Consider the following 17,696-nt stretch of genomic DNA (forward strand, 5'->3'; position numbering starts at 1 on the left):
CATTCATGGCATGAACTTGGCGTAACGTAAGTTCAGTTGCGAGTAGTGATATCACTTTTGTGACTCTTTTTTTTAAATTCCGCATTGAATCAACCGTATGGTTGCGTTTATTTAACAGTCGCAGTATGTGTTACGCGTACTGATGTTATTGCGTCAGTCTCGTCGATATGTATAATAATCGATGTTATTCACTCGGTAACAATGGAATTACATATGCGTACTCGCTTAAAAAATGGGTGTTGCAGTTCCTTTCTTCTTGTAATTTTTATTAAAATTTCTATCACTTTTTCACGTGAATCAGGTTGTCTGGTTGACTGTAATTAAATCGCCATCGATGTGGTTTGATAATTGATTTTTACTTTCAGTATGATTTGAAGCATTGAATTTAACTAGTCGATGCCGGACTGATATCGCGATAGTGGCAATTTTAAAGTTGGACATTAAACTATGGACAAAAGTCGGTTAGTTTTATTTATTTGTATTTCGTATTTAATTTCGAATAATGTGTGCTCTAGTCAACGAACTGGATCAAATCGAATTAATCGAATACGCGGCAGCGTTATCACAAATTTAACTCGTACGCATTCATATGATGATGATATAGTGACCAGCCATTTGGATGCGTCCGTTCGAATTCGACAATTTTATCGCATGATTCGAGATGTGTATAATAAGTACGTATAACGTGTGGCGTGTGCAATAAATGCTTCATAAAATTTGTCATACTCAACAAATGTCCATCTCAAGTGACATGTATTCTCATTGAATTTTCCGTGTGCAAAGTGTGTTAGGTGGAACTGGCCAACGACAAACTGGGAAATTCCTTCAAAATCGCATACCAAACAACATTCCGTTTCCATGCAAAACAAGCGGATTTCGAAGCAGAACTGTACCAGAAAGTGTACATGAACTGAGACCAGGTTGGGCTGAAAAACCGCAAAATCATTTGAAAATTGAACAAAAAAGACTGAAAAATAATTGGATACACTTATTCTTAGGTGATATTGATATTGTGGCTGCTGTTGGCGATTCATTGACCAGTGCTACAGCAGCAAATTCAGCCGCTTTGTGGGAAGTGCTTGTGGAAAATCGCGGTTTATCGTGGTGCATTGGAGGTTTGTTGAAACGATATGGCACCTCATGAACTCAATCTTTTAAGAACAACGGAAAAATGTTAACAATTTAATATTTCTAAGCTGTTTTCCACCAATTATATGTTATTGGGTCACTCAATGTTGACATATTTTTATCGATTTTTAACACACAAGATCCATTTCAAAGAAATAACATTTTGAGCCCTTGAAATGGTCAATAAATTAATTTTCGTTCGATATTTCTTTTTACTGAATATCAAAATTTTCTCTAACCCTAACTAAAGGTCAAGGAACATTCCGTACGCATCTGACGCTGCCAAACATTCTAAAGGAGTTCAATCCGCGTTTGTTTGGGTAAGTTTAGAAACGAAATGTTTCAAGAAATGTGCTAATATAAGTGGTGTTGATAAGTAAAATAGGTTTCACATAGTGAAACTGTATTGAAAGATTGTTGACACAAATTAGACAAATTGTTTTGAACTTTATTAAATACACTCGAAAATTACTTACAGATATTCGCTACAAGACTCATACAATGTGCACCGTTCGGCTCAATTCAATGTTGCTGAGAATATTGCAACCACAAGTGATATGCCGTACAATGCGGAAAAGTTGTTGCATCGCATGAAATTAGATCGACGGTAAATATCAACAAAATTTATTCAACAAACTTTGAAACTTTCATCAAAGTGGATTCACTTTATTTCACACAGTGTAAACATGACGAGTCATTGGAAACTTTTAACATTTATGATTGGTGGTAATGATTTTTGTTCAGATGTTTGCTATCAAACAAACGCTACGCAATGGATAAATCGGAGTCAAGAAAAATACTTGATAAAAACGTTGCGCTATCTTCGTGACAATATGCCAAGGTAAGTGTAGTTTGCGATTTAAAATCAATTCAAAGTTGATGTTTTCTATTAATTGGTAGAACGTTTGTGAATCTGGTGCCATCACCGCTGGTGAGTTTATCTTTTTCGATGGATCGTGTTCAAGTTCCATGGCAGTGTCATCTGAGCCGACCAATCGAATGCTCCTGCCTCTTTGGACCAGCATACTCAAAGGCACGCAATTTATATCGTCGGCTGGAACGAAATTTTGTGAAAATCATGGAACGAGTGAGCTATCGAGATGAATTTCATACAAAGGACTTTACAGTTGTTTATCAGCCATTTTTCAAGGATGCCTCAGTATTTTTGGATCATGTTAAGAAGCCAGATATGACAATAATGTCGGTGGATTGCATTCATTTAAGTCAGAAGGGACATGCTGTCTCTGCTGCAGGTCTTTGGAATAACATGCTTCAGCCAACGGGCTTGAAAACAATAGGTCTTAAGCCGTTATTCAAGGAGTTTTTGTGTCCGACTGAAGAAAATCCATATTTAAGAACCTATTTCAATAGCCAACCATTTTCACCGAGATAAATTCGATTTGTTATTGTTGTTTTCAATCTTTTATTTTCGTCGATTTTGAATAATTTTATATACAAAATGTGATTGACTTTAATTACCTAGAATGCAACGGAGACACAGCAATTTTTTTTTTTGGTTGTGCCCACACAATATTGGTCGTTTAACTTATTATTTTTAAAACAAAGGTTTTCGATGAAACAAAATAAATAAAGAATTTTCTTGTTAATTTAGCCATGAGCTTTGTTTTTCTGTTTTGTAACTCGCACAGGAATTTTGTTTGTACGTTAGCTGAAGAGGAATTTACTTAAATTGTATTTTCTCTAAACGCTCTAAATTGTGGCGAGGTGAGGTGATGAATGGTGTTTAGTGATGACGAGGTGGTAGATATGAATTTGGTGGCAAATATGATGAGGTGGGTGTTCTTGGTTGAATGATGTAAATGGTTTGTTGGCTAGGGGCACCGTACACGGCAGCTGGACGGCGTGGCGCGGAATATGATGTCGATGGCAAAGGTGGTGGCGCCAGGAAATTTGATGAGGTGGTGTATGATGAGAATGTTGATGATGGCAAGAAGCTTGGTGCCGGTGCACCATAGGTGGATGCAGGGGCTGAAAAAAAAATACAAGAAAGAAATTGATCATATCTCTGTTTTCGATGAAGCACTCTTCGCCAGACAATGTGCTTTTTGTAGTTCGAATTAAATTGAAAATATGACTTACCACGAGCTGGGGCTCCGTAGCTTAGGGACGGAATGGCTGGAGCTGAGTATGTGTTTGACAAGCTTGCTCCACCATGTGATTGATATGATGATGGCACTGTTGAACAAAAAAATTACATTGATTATTGCTCTTCGAATTGAGTCAATTGTTTTATTCTTCGAAACTTGATTAAAAGTCGATTTCTTTTCAATTGATCATTGCCATTTTTTGCTATGAAGAGTTGTTCCCGAAGACAACGCATTCAAATCTTCAAATACCATCGCAAAAATTACACATTCACTCAAACGAATAAGTTCTAGAGATAATGCTGAAAACCTTGCTGGGTTTCATGTTTTCAAATGATAAATGAGGACATACACTGAATTGGAAATTCGAATTTGCAATGACATATGGTTTAAAAATGCTCAAAAAGCTACTTTTCGAAATCGAGACTCGAAAACATAAAAATTTCAAAATCGAAACAGCGAGTTTGGTCATCCAACGCTTTGATTTCTGAAAATTAGGATATTTTTCTGACAACTCTGGAAAAGGGCAATTTATTGGAGAGTGTCCTAGCTTACTTGAGGGAAATTTAAACTAAATTAATAGATTTTCTACTCAAGAAAATAGTTAAATCTAGTGCATAAAACATAAGCCCGTGAAATGGGCCATTTCCATGATATTCCCTGTGAAACATCCTTTGGATTGCATCACTTACCTGAGATTGGAGCCGAGAAACTGGTTGATGGAGCTGCATATGAGGTTGATAAGCTTGGAAGGCCATACGATGATGATGGGACAGCTGGAATAAACGAAAAATGTTAGAAATGCATGAATAAATCAGAATCTTGTCTCAGCTAATAACTAAATAATTTTAACAGAAAAATATCTCACCTGGAGCATGGAATGATGGGGCTGAGTACGATGAGGATGGAACAGAATATGAAGACGATGGGACTGAGTATGACTGAGTTGGTGGTGGGCCATATGAGGACGATGGGACAGCTGGAATAGGTAGGAAAAAAAATTAGAAATTATTATATTCGTGATTCATTGCGACGACACCATTTGTTTTTGCCGCTTATGTTTGATCTACTATGAATGTTAATCGAAATATACTAATTGCAATAACTCACCATAACTACTTGATGGGGCATGTGCGGATTGGTGGAATTGAGCAACTTGCAGTCCTTGAGTTATGTGACCAAGTTTAATGCCTAAAACCATGAAACAATTATGTTGATTTTGAAAATCGTTCGATTCGAAGTGCTATTCAATTTTTCACAAATTTCTATCAACACAAAACGATCATAAAAATGAGCCGTGACCCACATGGCACATTAACTGCTGCCAACTGTGACATTTTGTGCATAACAAATGTGTTCATTCACTGTTGACTGAGTATTTATTGCTGCTATAAATTGTTGTATTGCACAAATGTGAATTGATGAGCAAGGTCAAAGTCAATGTGATCGTTTTTGCATCCATGGTTTTGTAATTAGAATCGCAAATTTAATTGGCAATGCATGTACGTACCAACAACATGCTCGTGTTGTCCGGAAGGTGGTGGCCCGTAACTGCTGGATGGTGGCCCGTAACTGCTGGACAATGAACCACCACCTAGAAAGAAGGTCGACAACAAAAAAATTGAAATAACTTTAGTTGTGATCGATCAACCAGAGAACAATTTAAACTTTTCAATCAAAACTAGAATACACTCACGGCTACTCTTATGGTTTTCTTCGTCTAACAAAATTTCTTCGATTTTGTGCAAGAGTTGTGGATCCAAATTGGCACCTTCGCTCTCTTGATATCCACTGCCAACGGCTTGATACCCGCTTCCATGACCGGCTGACAATCCCACGTTAGGCGCACCATAGGAGCTGCTTGGCGGTGGTGGTCCATATGAATTGCTTGGTGGTTCGGCCAATGTCAAAGTGACGCAAACAAGTGACAAAATCTATACAAAAAGACAGAAAAAAAAAACAAAAGAACCACTTGAGTTGGTGAAACTTTCATAAAATCCGCGAATTAAAATGATACGTTTTATTTTATTTTTTTTTTCGTGCGATGAAAAGACCGATTGGAATCGCATTTCAAACATTCATGGAGAGAAGAAAAAAAAAACGAAAGGCTTTCCCTTTCGTTTCTTCTGTGAACCGAAACCGGTTTGGTTGCCATCGTTGAAATTTATTTTGTTTTTCGTGTGTGCGAATAATTTCGATGCATATAGTCTACAAATGGTGCAGAGAGAACGAAGATCGTAGCAAACAAATTACAAACTGAGCAATTGTTGCTTCCAAAATGTTATGCGATCAAGGTTCAGTATTTCGTTTTCATCGTGCGATTATAAACACTATATTTTGCTCAAATTTACTTTACAAATGATTTGCGAAAGGAAAAAAGATGCAGCAGCAGCACTCTAGGCAGTCCCAATTCAACGGGGCAACACCGACAACAACAAATGGTATTTGAAGGCGATGGAGAATCGAAGAGCTCTAATGATGACCTCAAACTTGAATTTCGTTTGTTGCGGTACACGGCATGACATGCCTCCACCGACTATATGATATTTACCATGAAACTGAGCAACATTGTGACTAATGGCTTGTGCCCTGAGTACAACACCCGTATCGGATAGTCATCATCAAAATACCACCTTTTGCCATTGCACATTAGCACACGATGTGCACTTTTGCCGCCGCTGCCGTTTCTGGTGCTGCTGTCGCACAGTTTTATATGGGCTTCAGTGCACGCTGCACACACAAATGGCAACAATTCAAAACAGATAAAAATGAAGACGACTTAGTTGAAAACGGAAGATTTCTCTTTCATTGCCTATTAATTTGCATTGAATATGCGTTTTTTGTGATGATCACGACTGGGCTACGAAGCAACAGAAGAAGTAGCAGCAGCCACTTCATTTTTGTCTTTATAACGGGATTTTGTGTTGTTTTTTTTTCTGTATTTTTAATGCTCATTTGATTCGATGCTTCGTGTGATGCTGCATTGCATTATTCATTTTGGCCTCTCGCCTTTCCAAGAGCGCCTTTCTTTCGTCTGGTGCTTTGCGGCGAGTGTGCTGCTGCTTTCTTCCCTCAATATAAATGTGATGTGTTCGCATTTTATTGTCACTAATATAAATACTTTATACATATTTAAAAACACAATATGTATTTTTCTGGTGCCATTCTCTTTTATGCGAATTTTTGTGTGTTTGTGTCCGCGTTCACGTAGATGCCATCGAAATCGATTACCTTTGATAGCAGTGCCAGCAGCATTTCACTCTACCTGTTGGAACAGTTTTTGTTTTTGTTTTTGAATGTTTTGTTTTTCTCCTTTCTTTGTGGCATTCGATTTTTATCGCTTGTTATCTTCTCCTCTTTGTCTTTCGTGCATATGGTGAACGAACAGAAACGGAACCAATCTGTACACTTACAACGTTTACCGTATTTCTCACCAAATTCACTTTCGTCGGAACTTTGTTAGTGATTCCCTTGTGTTGTTGTTGCTGTTGTTGTTATATGCTCATTCAATTAATTCCATTCAAAATTCACATATGAATTTAATACGCATAATCTTCGTTTGGTTTGTCATTTTTTGTTTGCGGGTTTGTTTATACGAAAAAATGCGATGCAAATAAAATTGATGAAGCAATGATCGTGAAAGAAGCAAGACAGCTGAATCACTCAAGCGCGCGAACGACCGCGCTTAAAATTGACACCACACAAACAGGAGTGAAACGAAAACCACTTTGAACAAATGAAATTAAGCATAATTGTATGTATATTTATGATCATAATCATTGTAATAGCGCGGCGATAGAGATTGAGCGAAATTGAGACGCGAACTCGAGTCATCATCGTGTCTCATAATTTGTGAATTTATATAATAATCCGTCGACAGTCAGTTCGTTTCGTGTTTTCCGTGACAAATCAAAAGGAAGAAATTGAATTCGTGCTATCGTCGTGTAAGCAGAAATGAAAGACAAGCCACAATCACGTCACCATCGGTAATGCTTATTATCCATCTAAATGAAATTAAAGATGTAAGCCATCAGTGTTTCAATGCTTAGGAAGTGTGTGGTTTTCATTTTTTTTTCAGAACTATTACTAGTCACACTGAGATTTCCGTTGTTTGGAAAAAAAGAAGGAGAGGGCAAAAAACACACACTTTGATTTCTGAGCTAAAAAAAAATTTCGTTACGATTTGGTGATTTTTGACTGACACCGTGGGCAAATGTTTAGATGAGAGAGAGAGAGAGAGAGAGAGAGAGAGGGAGAGAAAGAAAAAAGTACCAACACGAAATTTCTTTCTCCATTTCTTCCATGTCTCTTTCACATTTAATGATGTAATAAAGTATGTTTGATTGATCATGGCAAGAAATACAGAGAAAAAAAAACGGTGCCCATCAAAAAAGCTGACGCGTCGAGTTCAAGTCATTCCAGCGATTCGATTGATTTTTCGATGTTGGGTGAAATCTCGAATTGATTTTAGCCCATGCATGATTTATATTCTCAATCTCATCAATTCACCAATTCACCAAAATTGAATTTGAAACAAAATCCATGTCAAATTCCTCATTTTAGCTCATCTACATTTTATACAATACAATCTCTCTTTGTGCACCATTTAACGTATTGTCATCATCGAACAACAACAAATTGGATATTCAGTTGGCCGTTGCCTTCGTCCAGAATGATTGTGCAGAATGGCTTAATGGTGAGTTTACGTGTCTCATTTCACTTTTTTTCTCTGCACTTTCGTGCGCGATCGATTGATATACGTTTCAGCACATTGCAATGTGCTTACAGTGAAAGTGACTATTGGTCATATTGCCGCCAGATATTCGTTCGCACAAATTATCCTTCGTTTTTGTTTTTTGTTTTTTCAGTTTCAATTATCGCCCGCTGTGCACACTCATAATCTCCTTATTTATGGTGACATCAGAACGATCAATTTGATTAATTATCTACTTCCATCCGACCGCGTTCAATCGGTTGTATGTTTGTTGCTGCTTTTTTCTTCTTCGTTTCTTATGCGCGTGCCCGTTATGCCATTATATAAGGCATAATGTTTTCTTCCGATTGCAGCGAATTATCGTGCTGCCGATCAATTAGTTTATATCGTTGAATGTCTTTAAATTAGCAAATAATATTGATCCAAAGCATACACAGAAGTGCATTTGCGAAGCCAATTCCTTTCTCCCAACACTGAAAATGATTCATGGACATTATTCCGATATCCACCGAATTCAGTGCATAAAAAAACGCGAATGCGTTTCAAAGTGGAGATGCGAAGAGAGTAAGCGAGCGAACGCACGAACGAACGCAAACAGCAATATCGAAAGACTAATTAACGAAGAAAAACCGACAGAAAGAGATTACGAAACCATTTAACGCGCTTTTATCGAATATAAGAACAACGAGCATCCCTTTGAACACATTCAATGAATGAATTTGCTTTCGTTTGAACTTTTGCAAACATTATGACTTACTTCACATTACAATTGTTTAATGATTACTTGATTCACATTACGTTGTCATTCAAATATTTGTGCGGAAATCTTCTGTTTTTTGTATTGCAGGCATATTTCAATTGCTTGAGCCTCCATTTGTTTTCTATTTTTTTCTTCTTCTGTTTTTTTTTTTTGCTTTCATCGGGAAAGAAGAAAAACGAGTATACAGGAGAAGATTTAAAAAAAAAACTGCAGCCGACTGTCGAAAAATGAAGTGTAAATAATTTTTGGCAATGTGAATCAATCTCATGGTATTCATTACAAGCACGGCTTGCTGACACATCAATTAAATTTAGATTATTATTTCAATTGTCAATCGAAAAAGCGTCCCAAATTTTTTAAAGATAACGTGATGTAATTGAATCAAAACCCGGTGGCTTTTTCCCCGGGTAAAGTGAAAAACGGGCGTTTCCGTTGAAATTTGTGATGCTGCTGGGGACATACAACAAAGACAATGAAAGCGGGAAGTGAAATGAAAACTGATTCTTATCGGCACGAATATATTTGTTGAACGACAAATTTCGATATCTCGAAACTAAGTCTTTGCTCATGTTTTTCTTTTCGTAGAAAACAAGAAAATTTGAAAATTTGGCCAAATAAATTTCCTGGGGAGAAAACACGTGTGAAATCATCAATCAGAATAAACAAAAAATCAATCGACGACCGTTATGGCGGTCGGTTCAATCGATCCATTTAGCTTGAAAAGCGTTCACTGATGTTATGATCTAAACTGAAGATGCAATTGCAATCAATCAAAAGATCGGCCATTTCATTATGTTATTTTCGTCAAAACGGCACCAGTTGAATCAAATTCTTATCACACTTAAAACGATCACCACGTTGAATGTTTGACAATTGAAATAAAAAAAAGTTTGACTTGATATTTTTGGTTCGGTTTAACTGCCTTGGACACTTACCACACTGAATTTGTTCATTTTGAAAAAATTTAAAATATTTATTTAGTTAATCCACTTGGAAGATTCGTTGTAATCCTGTTTTGGGCTGTTTTGTTGCACAAAAATGATGCGCGCACACGGAGCACTTGTCTTTTCACCGAAAACGAATTCACGAGTAATGTCTTGAGATTGCCAAACAGCATCTTTATATACGAAATGTCGCGTGCTCTTCATCTCATCCAGCTGTACCACCAAAAAACAAAGCGCGCCGACGAATACACTGATGACGACGAAAAGAGAGGAAAAGTACCAAAATGAGGAAAAAGAGAAAAAAAGCGGCAGCTATCGCAATGGCTGCAGAAGCAGCAGCAGCAGCACAAAGTTGTTCGATTATGGGTCTGATGCTATACTCTCGACGTGCCGCCGTATTCACATTTAGCTTTGGCATCATCTATGGGGCTCTGATATGAGCGACCGTTCGCACACTTTGGCTATGTTTTTCTGTAGCAAATCGAATGAACTGGTAACGATAAAGATTTTGAACTTGTTTCATGTTTTCTTTCATATAATACTCAATGATCAATATCTCACGCTAGGTCGCGAGCACCATCCACTTAAGCCCGTTCGACCTACGTGCAACGAACATGGTGTTGTTCAACAATGTGAACAATAAACATGAATTCATTTTGCTTCTCTGCTGATTTCGTCATCGGTTTGTTCTCTTCAAGAAAGTCCAAAGAAAATTATAGGCAGTAGTGTCAACATTGTGTGTCGATATGGTATTTTTTTGTTTTATTTTTTCTTTTATATAATTTGTCGAACAACAGAGAAAAAGTGAACGTAAATGTGGCGGCAATTATTTAAACAGATTGGATTGAACTGGACTGGCTAATGAGTTGGACATAAGAATTTTGGCACGTATACTATTTTTTTTCTATCCGAATTGGTGTTTACGATGGGGAGAATAGTGGTGAAAATGGTTGGCTATGCTAGATTATTAAAGATTAATTCAAACGAGAGATAACCACTGGATTTGGCGAGGTGCATCAAAATCCAATCAAAATAATCGACAGCTATTGGACAAGTTTAAGCGATTCTCGCACAGTTGAAATTTATGCGGTAACCATACACATTACACATCCCATTCAAAGTGCAGTCTGGCTTTGACGGAAAATGAAGGAAATGCGCGCACATGCCGGTTATGTGAAGGCAATTAATAAATATCGTTTTTTTTCTCTTTCTACGTGAACAACGAGATGTGTGTGTGTTGATTTCATTACGCCGTTCTTTTCTCGGGCCGGTTAACTCGGTATGGATAAAGAAGAAAAACAAATTTAAATAAATTTTTTCGGGGTTTTCTTTTTTGCATACATAATTATAATTGTACACAAAGTGACGACCGACCGGTTAAACTCGGAATCTATTGTCCAGTCCGATACGAAAAGAAATAAAACAACCAAAATCATTTCTTTTCCTCTTATTATTTTTTTTATTTTCGGTTTCATCGTTGCGTGCATCTGATCTCTGTCACACACTCTCACTTGATAAGGCGATTTATGGAAATTATTATGGAAATAAAAAGAAAGGAGAATGAAATGTGCGCGGTGGTCGATGTTGATAAGAGAGAGAATGTGTGTGTGCGATATTGGCGATGTTGTTTGACGAAAGACAACTTGTATGCAACAGCCAACCAATCAGACATATTTGTTTATGAAGCCTGAAATAAGGAGTGTATTCACATCGACCTCTGAATATGATTATAATTTAAATTTCATATTTTGATGAAAAAAAAACCATTGCTTTTCACACCGTTGACGCATTTTTCGTCGGAATGAGAAACAAAAAATTTAAAATAAAGAGAAAGATCTAGCGACTTCATCAAATCTACATAAAAATAGTTGGTTTGAAAGAAAAAAATGGTTCCTGTTACAAATGAGTTGGAATTTAGATTATCTAATGATAGTATCGGATCGATTGAAAATTTCACTTTTAAAGCTGCCCAACAATAGCCTGATATTATGGGCTTTAAGTGCACGCTTAAAATTCCAAGCGCATTTGTTTCATTGGTGCTGGTGCTATTGTTGTTGTCGAATGCGTAATAGTGTGTGTTTTTCTCTCTCGATCGGATGTAATAATGAAGTTCATGTAGGCATGTGCCATACATCACTTACGCATTACATAGACAGGTATTGTCGCCGGCGAGCACATAATTTAAGCATTAATTTGATTGCATTGATATTCGATAATGCTATAGCCCGATGGCAAAATCATTACCGAGTATATGGCCACGCAAAGCCACAATAAGAAGAAGAAGAGGAGAAAAAAGCACACACAATAATCGTAGAAAATCGCCAACAGGTACACATTCCGATCCGATAGTTCGGCATGTGAAATAAATATGGTCAAGATAGGGGCCAACACATACCCGAAGAAATGATGATTTCATTAGCCGCATACCATAATTAACAGCGTATTCGATGTATGTGCTCGTATAAAACAACGGAAATAATCGCAAAAATCATCACGACGACGACGACATCAAACAAACAAAACGAACCAAAAGCAGCAACAACAACAACGACAAAGAAATAAGATTCATTCAGAAAATCGTCAATGTTTGATCCGGCTAATAGATCGACGATCAACCATAATGTGATTTGACCATCATACATTTCTCACTCGCACACATGTGTCGATCAAACCCAGTCAATTGTTATGCGTTTTAAAAGCGTGTGCTGTCGATGTTTGTTTTTTTTCCCTCGTTTGTCATTTCCGATTAGCTCAGTTCATTGTCATTCATCCGGCACCCGACATATCCATATCCGATGTTGATTTTTATTTTCTAGCCAATGGCCACCAAAGAAAAAAACGCAAACGAAAGAAGAAAACGAAATCAACTCGCCGCGTTGTCAATAACGCATCACAGCGTGAAAGAAGAAAGTAATGTGCAAGGTATTTTTTTGAGTGGTCGCTTCCAATTTGCTTTTATTTCACTTTATTTCGGAATAAATTAAGCTATTCCGTTATTAAAATTATTTATTATCGTGTTTGCTTAATGTTAGCGTTTGATTTGGATGTGTTTTATCGATTTCCGATCGCTTTTGCCATTTTCGGACGTTGAAGTAAAATGGAAATGCTGTTGTCGTCCACCAAATTGATTAAAATGCATTGAGGAGGAGACAGAAAGTATGCAGAATAAAGCGGAAAAAGAGAGGAAAAAATAATAATAAATGATGTGTATATATTAAGGTTTCACTTTTTGGGTATAAAATTTGAATAATCCATTTTTCTGTTGTCGCAGCTCGATCACAAAGCCATTCAATTGTATACAGTATGCGTCATTAATGGCTTCCTAAGTCTGTGATGAAATTCATCCGAATTTAACAGGTGCCCGTCACCATATACACAGAAACTACAAATTAATTGATATGTATGCAAAGCGATGCGCTGGTGGAAATGAGGCCAACAAAGTTAAAGTTCACATGATCAAGTCAAAAAACGCAAAATATCCGATGCAATTTGTCACACACTTGACCTTATTCACATCGTATACAGATTCGTGAACAAAGACGATTATTAATTGCTGTGTGCAAAGTGAAATGGCAACGCCACCAAAAATGCCAAATAATTAACGCAGCAATTTGATAATATGTCATTTTCTCATGCGGAAATTTGGAAATGCCAGGAAGAAAAGTGTTTTTTGTTTAAAAAAAAAAACATAATTTAATGTTCATTATCTAAGACCATAACAAAATTCATGTTCCATTGAAAACCTTCATTTTTTGTCCGAAAACAAAAGCGTTGGATTTGTTTTAACATAAATTGAAAATTATCGAAATTTATGTACGTTAAATGTTGGAAATCGTTGAACGAAATCACAACGCATCGGGTGGTTTCGAAATGTGGTTGATTTCCACAATAGTTCAATGCTGCTATATGATTGGATTCAGATAACAATTGAGAAAATTTGTTGAAAGTGCTTCAGAGGCCCAATATAATGATGAGCGAGCCGATATTGGCGGAATGTTAAATTAATTTAAACGGGTCAACATTTCAGTGGCTTTAATCATGCATATGACACAAATCGTTCGCTAAAATCCGAAAAAAAAACAAAAACAGTTTTGTTGATCAATGCGTGCATCTTGATTTATTCGGCTTTCAAAAATTAAAACATTTGGCAAATAAAAAGCGAGTGATTGTTGATGAGATTCCACTTTATTGTGATCACTGAAACTCACCTTCGATATGAAGCACATGTTTATTCATCAATGAAGCACATTTGGAAGCACATGTCTGTTCTCAGTGCGAAGGCTTCCGGAGAAATGATTGCAATGTACGCAGGCGATCAAAATCCACATGATTAATTGATTAATCATCAATCTGAAACGTATAATTTCGAATTTGGAATATTATAGCTTTACGACCGTAACTTCTCTCTATATGTCTATGTTTTCAATTTTTCTATCACATAAAATTCCATGTTTAGTGAATTCGATGGATGAAATCTCCACGAACGAAAGAAAAAAATCATTCCATTTGTTTGTTTGTTTTCTTCATTAATTGTGTTTTCTTTATTTGTTTTTAATTTGCAATTGTTGAATGGCCAAAGAAGAACAAGTGTTTGAGTTGTGTCTTTTCTTTTCAAGAAATAAAAGGAGAAAAATCCGGTCGTTTTGTATTTTCCAACGATGAACGAAGGCGAAAAAAACACACAAAATCGCAAGAATTTTCTTTGAATTTCTTGTTTGAATAAACAAAATCATATTTGAATAAAGCGTGTGTAAGTGGCGCCATTACTTTTTAAAAAGTGATCGAGCAAAACCATCATCGTCATCATCGAGTTCTATGTTGGAATGGACCTGAGTGGATGTCTGTGAATAAAAAAAACACCCTTCAATTATATGGTGAAAAAGACAGCGGAAAGACGGCAGTGTGTACGCTGAGTTCTGCCTGCTGTGGTGCAATCTTCGATCCGTATCTTTGACCGTATCCATATATTCGACCCGTCTCTGCTGTATCTTGAACAGTCGATGTCAGTATACTAAAAAAATAGTAACGATTTTGGTGGAATGACTTAGAATTCCAGCCCTGTTTCAGTGTAGTTTTCTGTTCGAACACAAGCATTTCCTCAGTATGGTACGCAAAATCAAAAAAACAATTCTGCCACGAACCAGTTTCTATTTTGAATCTAACATTTTGTGTGTTTTTTTTTTAAATTATGGAAACTCCAATATATCATATGAAACCGTAATTTTCTCTCATACAACTCAATTGAAAATGGAAGAAAAACATTTTTTTTTAAATACGGGTTTAATCTACCGAAAGAAAGCAATTTTTTTGTCTTGTGTGCCAGCGGCATATTTGCACAATTTTATTTGGCAGAATCGAAACATTTTTATTTATTTAAAATTCAAATAATAATTATTATTTCACCACCACGGCCGTATTCAGCCATACGCTTTGAATATGATGGGATTAAGAATCCTGACGATTCGCTAGAAATTACAAATCACGTGTTTCACCGTGATATAGTGTGAATCTGTGAATGAAGCGTTTTTGGAATAAAAGGAATAAAGTTCCAAGGGGCTGGGATCTCTATAAAATCACATTTTATACATTATTTGATTATTTGTGGCTTTTACACTAGACAGAATCGATTTTCAAAATTAATGACATTTTCATAATCATCAAATTTTGCTGCGCTCACCCAAAAATTCTCTCCGCTCCAAGAAATTTGTGCTGGCTACGGCCGTGGTTTGACGTTTAATGATCGAGACTATCGCGGTGCACACAGCCATCGAAATACTAGCATGAACGGTCCCGATCATTTTTTAACTTTAACCAGAACGAAACGAAGAAAAAAAATATCTATCTGTTTGACAATCGGTCATTTGTATTTGGCAGTTATTTCATAAAATTCAGTAGGTTTAGTAATGATAGTATATTCATTCAAGACATCTTGACCAGTTATGCTAGAATCAAAAACAACACAGGAAAAAAACAAATTTTCTTTTTGAAAATTTTCGAATGTGCTTCGAGTGTGTGAGCAATAGAAGAGAGTCGGTCATATCATCGTTGTTGCTTGAGGGTTTCTTTCGATTTGCCGCTTCGACGCCGTCAACGACGTTGTCGTCGTTTTCTTCATATATATATATATATAGATCGTACATCACAGACTCGATACGTGGAGCAACAACAGCTAGCGCAACCAAAAACAGTATTTGTACAGAATGGCAAATGCTATATATGCGATGAGCATATCGGCAATGATGGCACACTTGTTGTGCACCTTCGATAACAATACGGTCGTGGCATTTTTTTCACCAATTACGTATTAAAATATTGATTATGTGAAAAAATTATGGTGGATTTATTTTTCGATAGTTTCATACTGTTCATTTTTCCATTTCATTTTTTTTTGTTCGTTCATAATGTGACGCCTTAGCTTGACGGCTGCGACTACAAATGAAAACACTCATGCAATTTCTACATCGAAACGAAATGCGAAAGTGTTTTTTCTTGTGCGTGCGTGTGTGTGCGTTTGCTGTATTTAAGCCGCATTTTTTTCAATTTCATTCTTCCTAACCAAACCAGAATATTTGTGGATCGTGTTGTTTTGTTTTATTGAGTCATTGTTTTCATTCGTTTTGTTTTTTGAAACCATTTCTTTTTCTATCAGAATCTATTGTTATTTAGTTTGTTTTTGTCGAATTGTAATCTCAAAGAATCCAAACGAGAAGAAAAAAGACGGCCGTTTACGCGCTAGAGTGGTGTGATTGCATATACATTATGAATCATTTTTCGAAATTTCATTTGGAAATCTTGTTCTCTTGGTCCGATGATGAATGTGTGCGCGAAAAGATGAATATTCAAATCTTGGAAAATTTGCCGAAATGACTTCGGGTAGGGCGATTTCAGTTTTTACTTTTTTTATGAAGGAACAATTTTTTGGAGTAATCGGCTATCGAAAAACTGCTATAAAATGGAACAACTCAAATCTTGGTCAAAAAACGTATTTTCCACAAATCGAATTTTTTTTCGAATGAAGAATGGTTCCAAAAAATTGTAGATAAATTGTAGAATTCAAATCAATTGTCTGTTTTCGAATATGTGAGCCCATTCGTTCGATATTGAGACGAGTCATGAAAATTGGTCCAAAATTGATAAAACTCAAATTTTGGCCACAAATTGAAATTTCCACAAACTTAATCTTCCTCTTTTGATGCTAGGTTCCATAAAATTGTAGAAAAAATGTAGAATTCAAATCAGTCATCCGATCCTTGATGTTTTCAACAACTTTTTTGGCTCCAGGGGAGTTTTATATATAAAACTGCTATAAACTGCTGTAAAACGTGTTTTAATAATTGAAGTAACCAAGAATTAATTGTAGTGTCTCGAAAATAATTGTAGAAGCACCTACAGTTATTATTAACATTAAGTACAATTGCGTATCGGTATGGCAGTGCTGTTCGCATTGGAAACAAGAAAGGCTGTCGGGGACGAAATTCATTTGTATGATGATGTGAACAAAAATCTGTATGTTTAGTATAAATTATATGAGAATATTTTACTCATTTATTTTTCATTCACAGTTCTACAACTCGATACCTCTGCCATTCACTTTGGACTTCTCCAAATGCACCAAACAAAGGTGGACTGAAAGACTTATTCAAGCATTTTTTCAAGGTTTTTTAACGATAAAATGAGAGAAATGAGAGAAAATCTTACCGGAGAGATGAAAAAAATTACAGATATACTTCGTGAAATGAGAAAAGAATAGCTTATAGCGGAGAGGTTTGTAGGTTGAACCACGATAATTATTTTGCTCATAACTTTTCATAGAATGAAGATATCCTAGATGTGCTGGTACCGTTGTAAAGATCTACATTTTTGCCTTACACTTACCTAAAATGCTACATTTTTGCTGAAGAAACTTATTTGATTTAGTGGAAAAATATTTTTTCATGGCCAATTTTCCTAATATTCCAATAAACATTATCGTTGCAAGAAGAATTCATATAATCGTATTAGGTGTCGCGAAACGAGTTAATTTTACCCGAGAAAACGCAGAACAA

The 17,696-nt window shown here is 36.2% G+C and overlaps 2 protein-coding genes across 2 annotated transcripts; one reads left to right on the top strand and one right to left on the bottom strand.

Moving 5' to 3' along the window:
• Positions 1 to 156: 156 nt before the first annotated feature.
• LOC129576719 (phospholipase B1, membrane-associated-like) lies at positions 157 to 2,739 on the top strand. The gene is made up of 8 exons (XM_055462222.1): positions 157 to 258; positions 366 to 674; positions 784 to 920; positions 999 to 1,115; positions 1,379 to 1,448; positions 1,607 to 1,735; positions 1,808 to 1,969; positions 2,029 to 2,739. The coding sequence occupies exons 2-8, from the start codon at positions 448 to 450 to the stop codon at positions 2,519 to 2,521; spliced, it is 1,335 nt and encodes a 444-aa protein (XP_055318197.1). The 5' UTR covers positions 157 to 258; positions 366 to 447; the 3' UTR covers positions 2,522 to 2,739.
• On the bottom strand, positions 2,528 to 9,801 carry LOC129576720 (pro-resilin-like). Its single transcript, XM_055462223.1, has 8 exons — positions 9,643 to 9,801; positions 4,930 to 5,167; positions 4,744 to 4,827; positions 4,344 to 4,424; positions 4,102 to 4,212; positions 3,926 to 4,009; positions 3,229 to 3,324; positions 2,528 to 3,117 (listed from the first exon to the last, which is right to left on the bottom strand). Exons 1-8 carry the CDS (start codon positions 9,658 to 9,660, stop codon positions 2,873 to 2,875), a joined length of 957 nt encoding a protein of 318 aa, XP_055318198.1. The 5' UTR covers positions 9,661 to 9,801; the 3' UTR covers positions 2,528 to 2,872.
• Positions 9,802 to 17,696: the final 7,895 nt, after the last annotated feature.

This window comes from Sitodiplosis mosellana, unplaced genomic scaffold (assembly GCF_009176505.1).
Source record: "Sitodiplosis mosellana isolate CC-2019 unplaced genomic scaffold, AAFC_SMos_1.0 Smas_scaffold_6191, whole genome shotgun sequence".
Taxonomy (NCBI): Eukaryota; Metazoa; Arthropoda; class Insecta; order Diptera; family Cecidomyiidae; genus Sitodiplosis; species Sitodiplosis mosellana.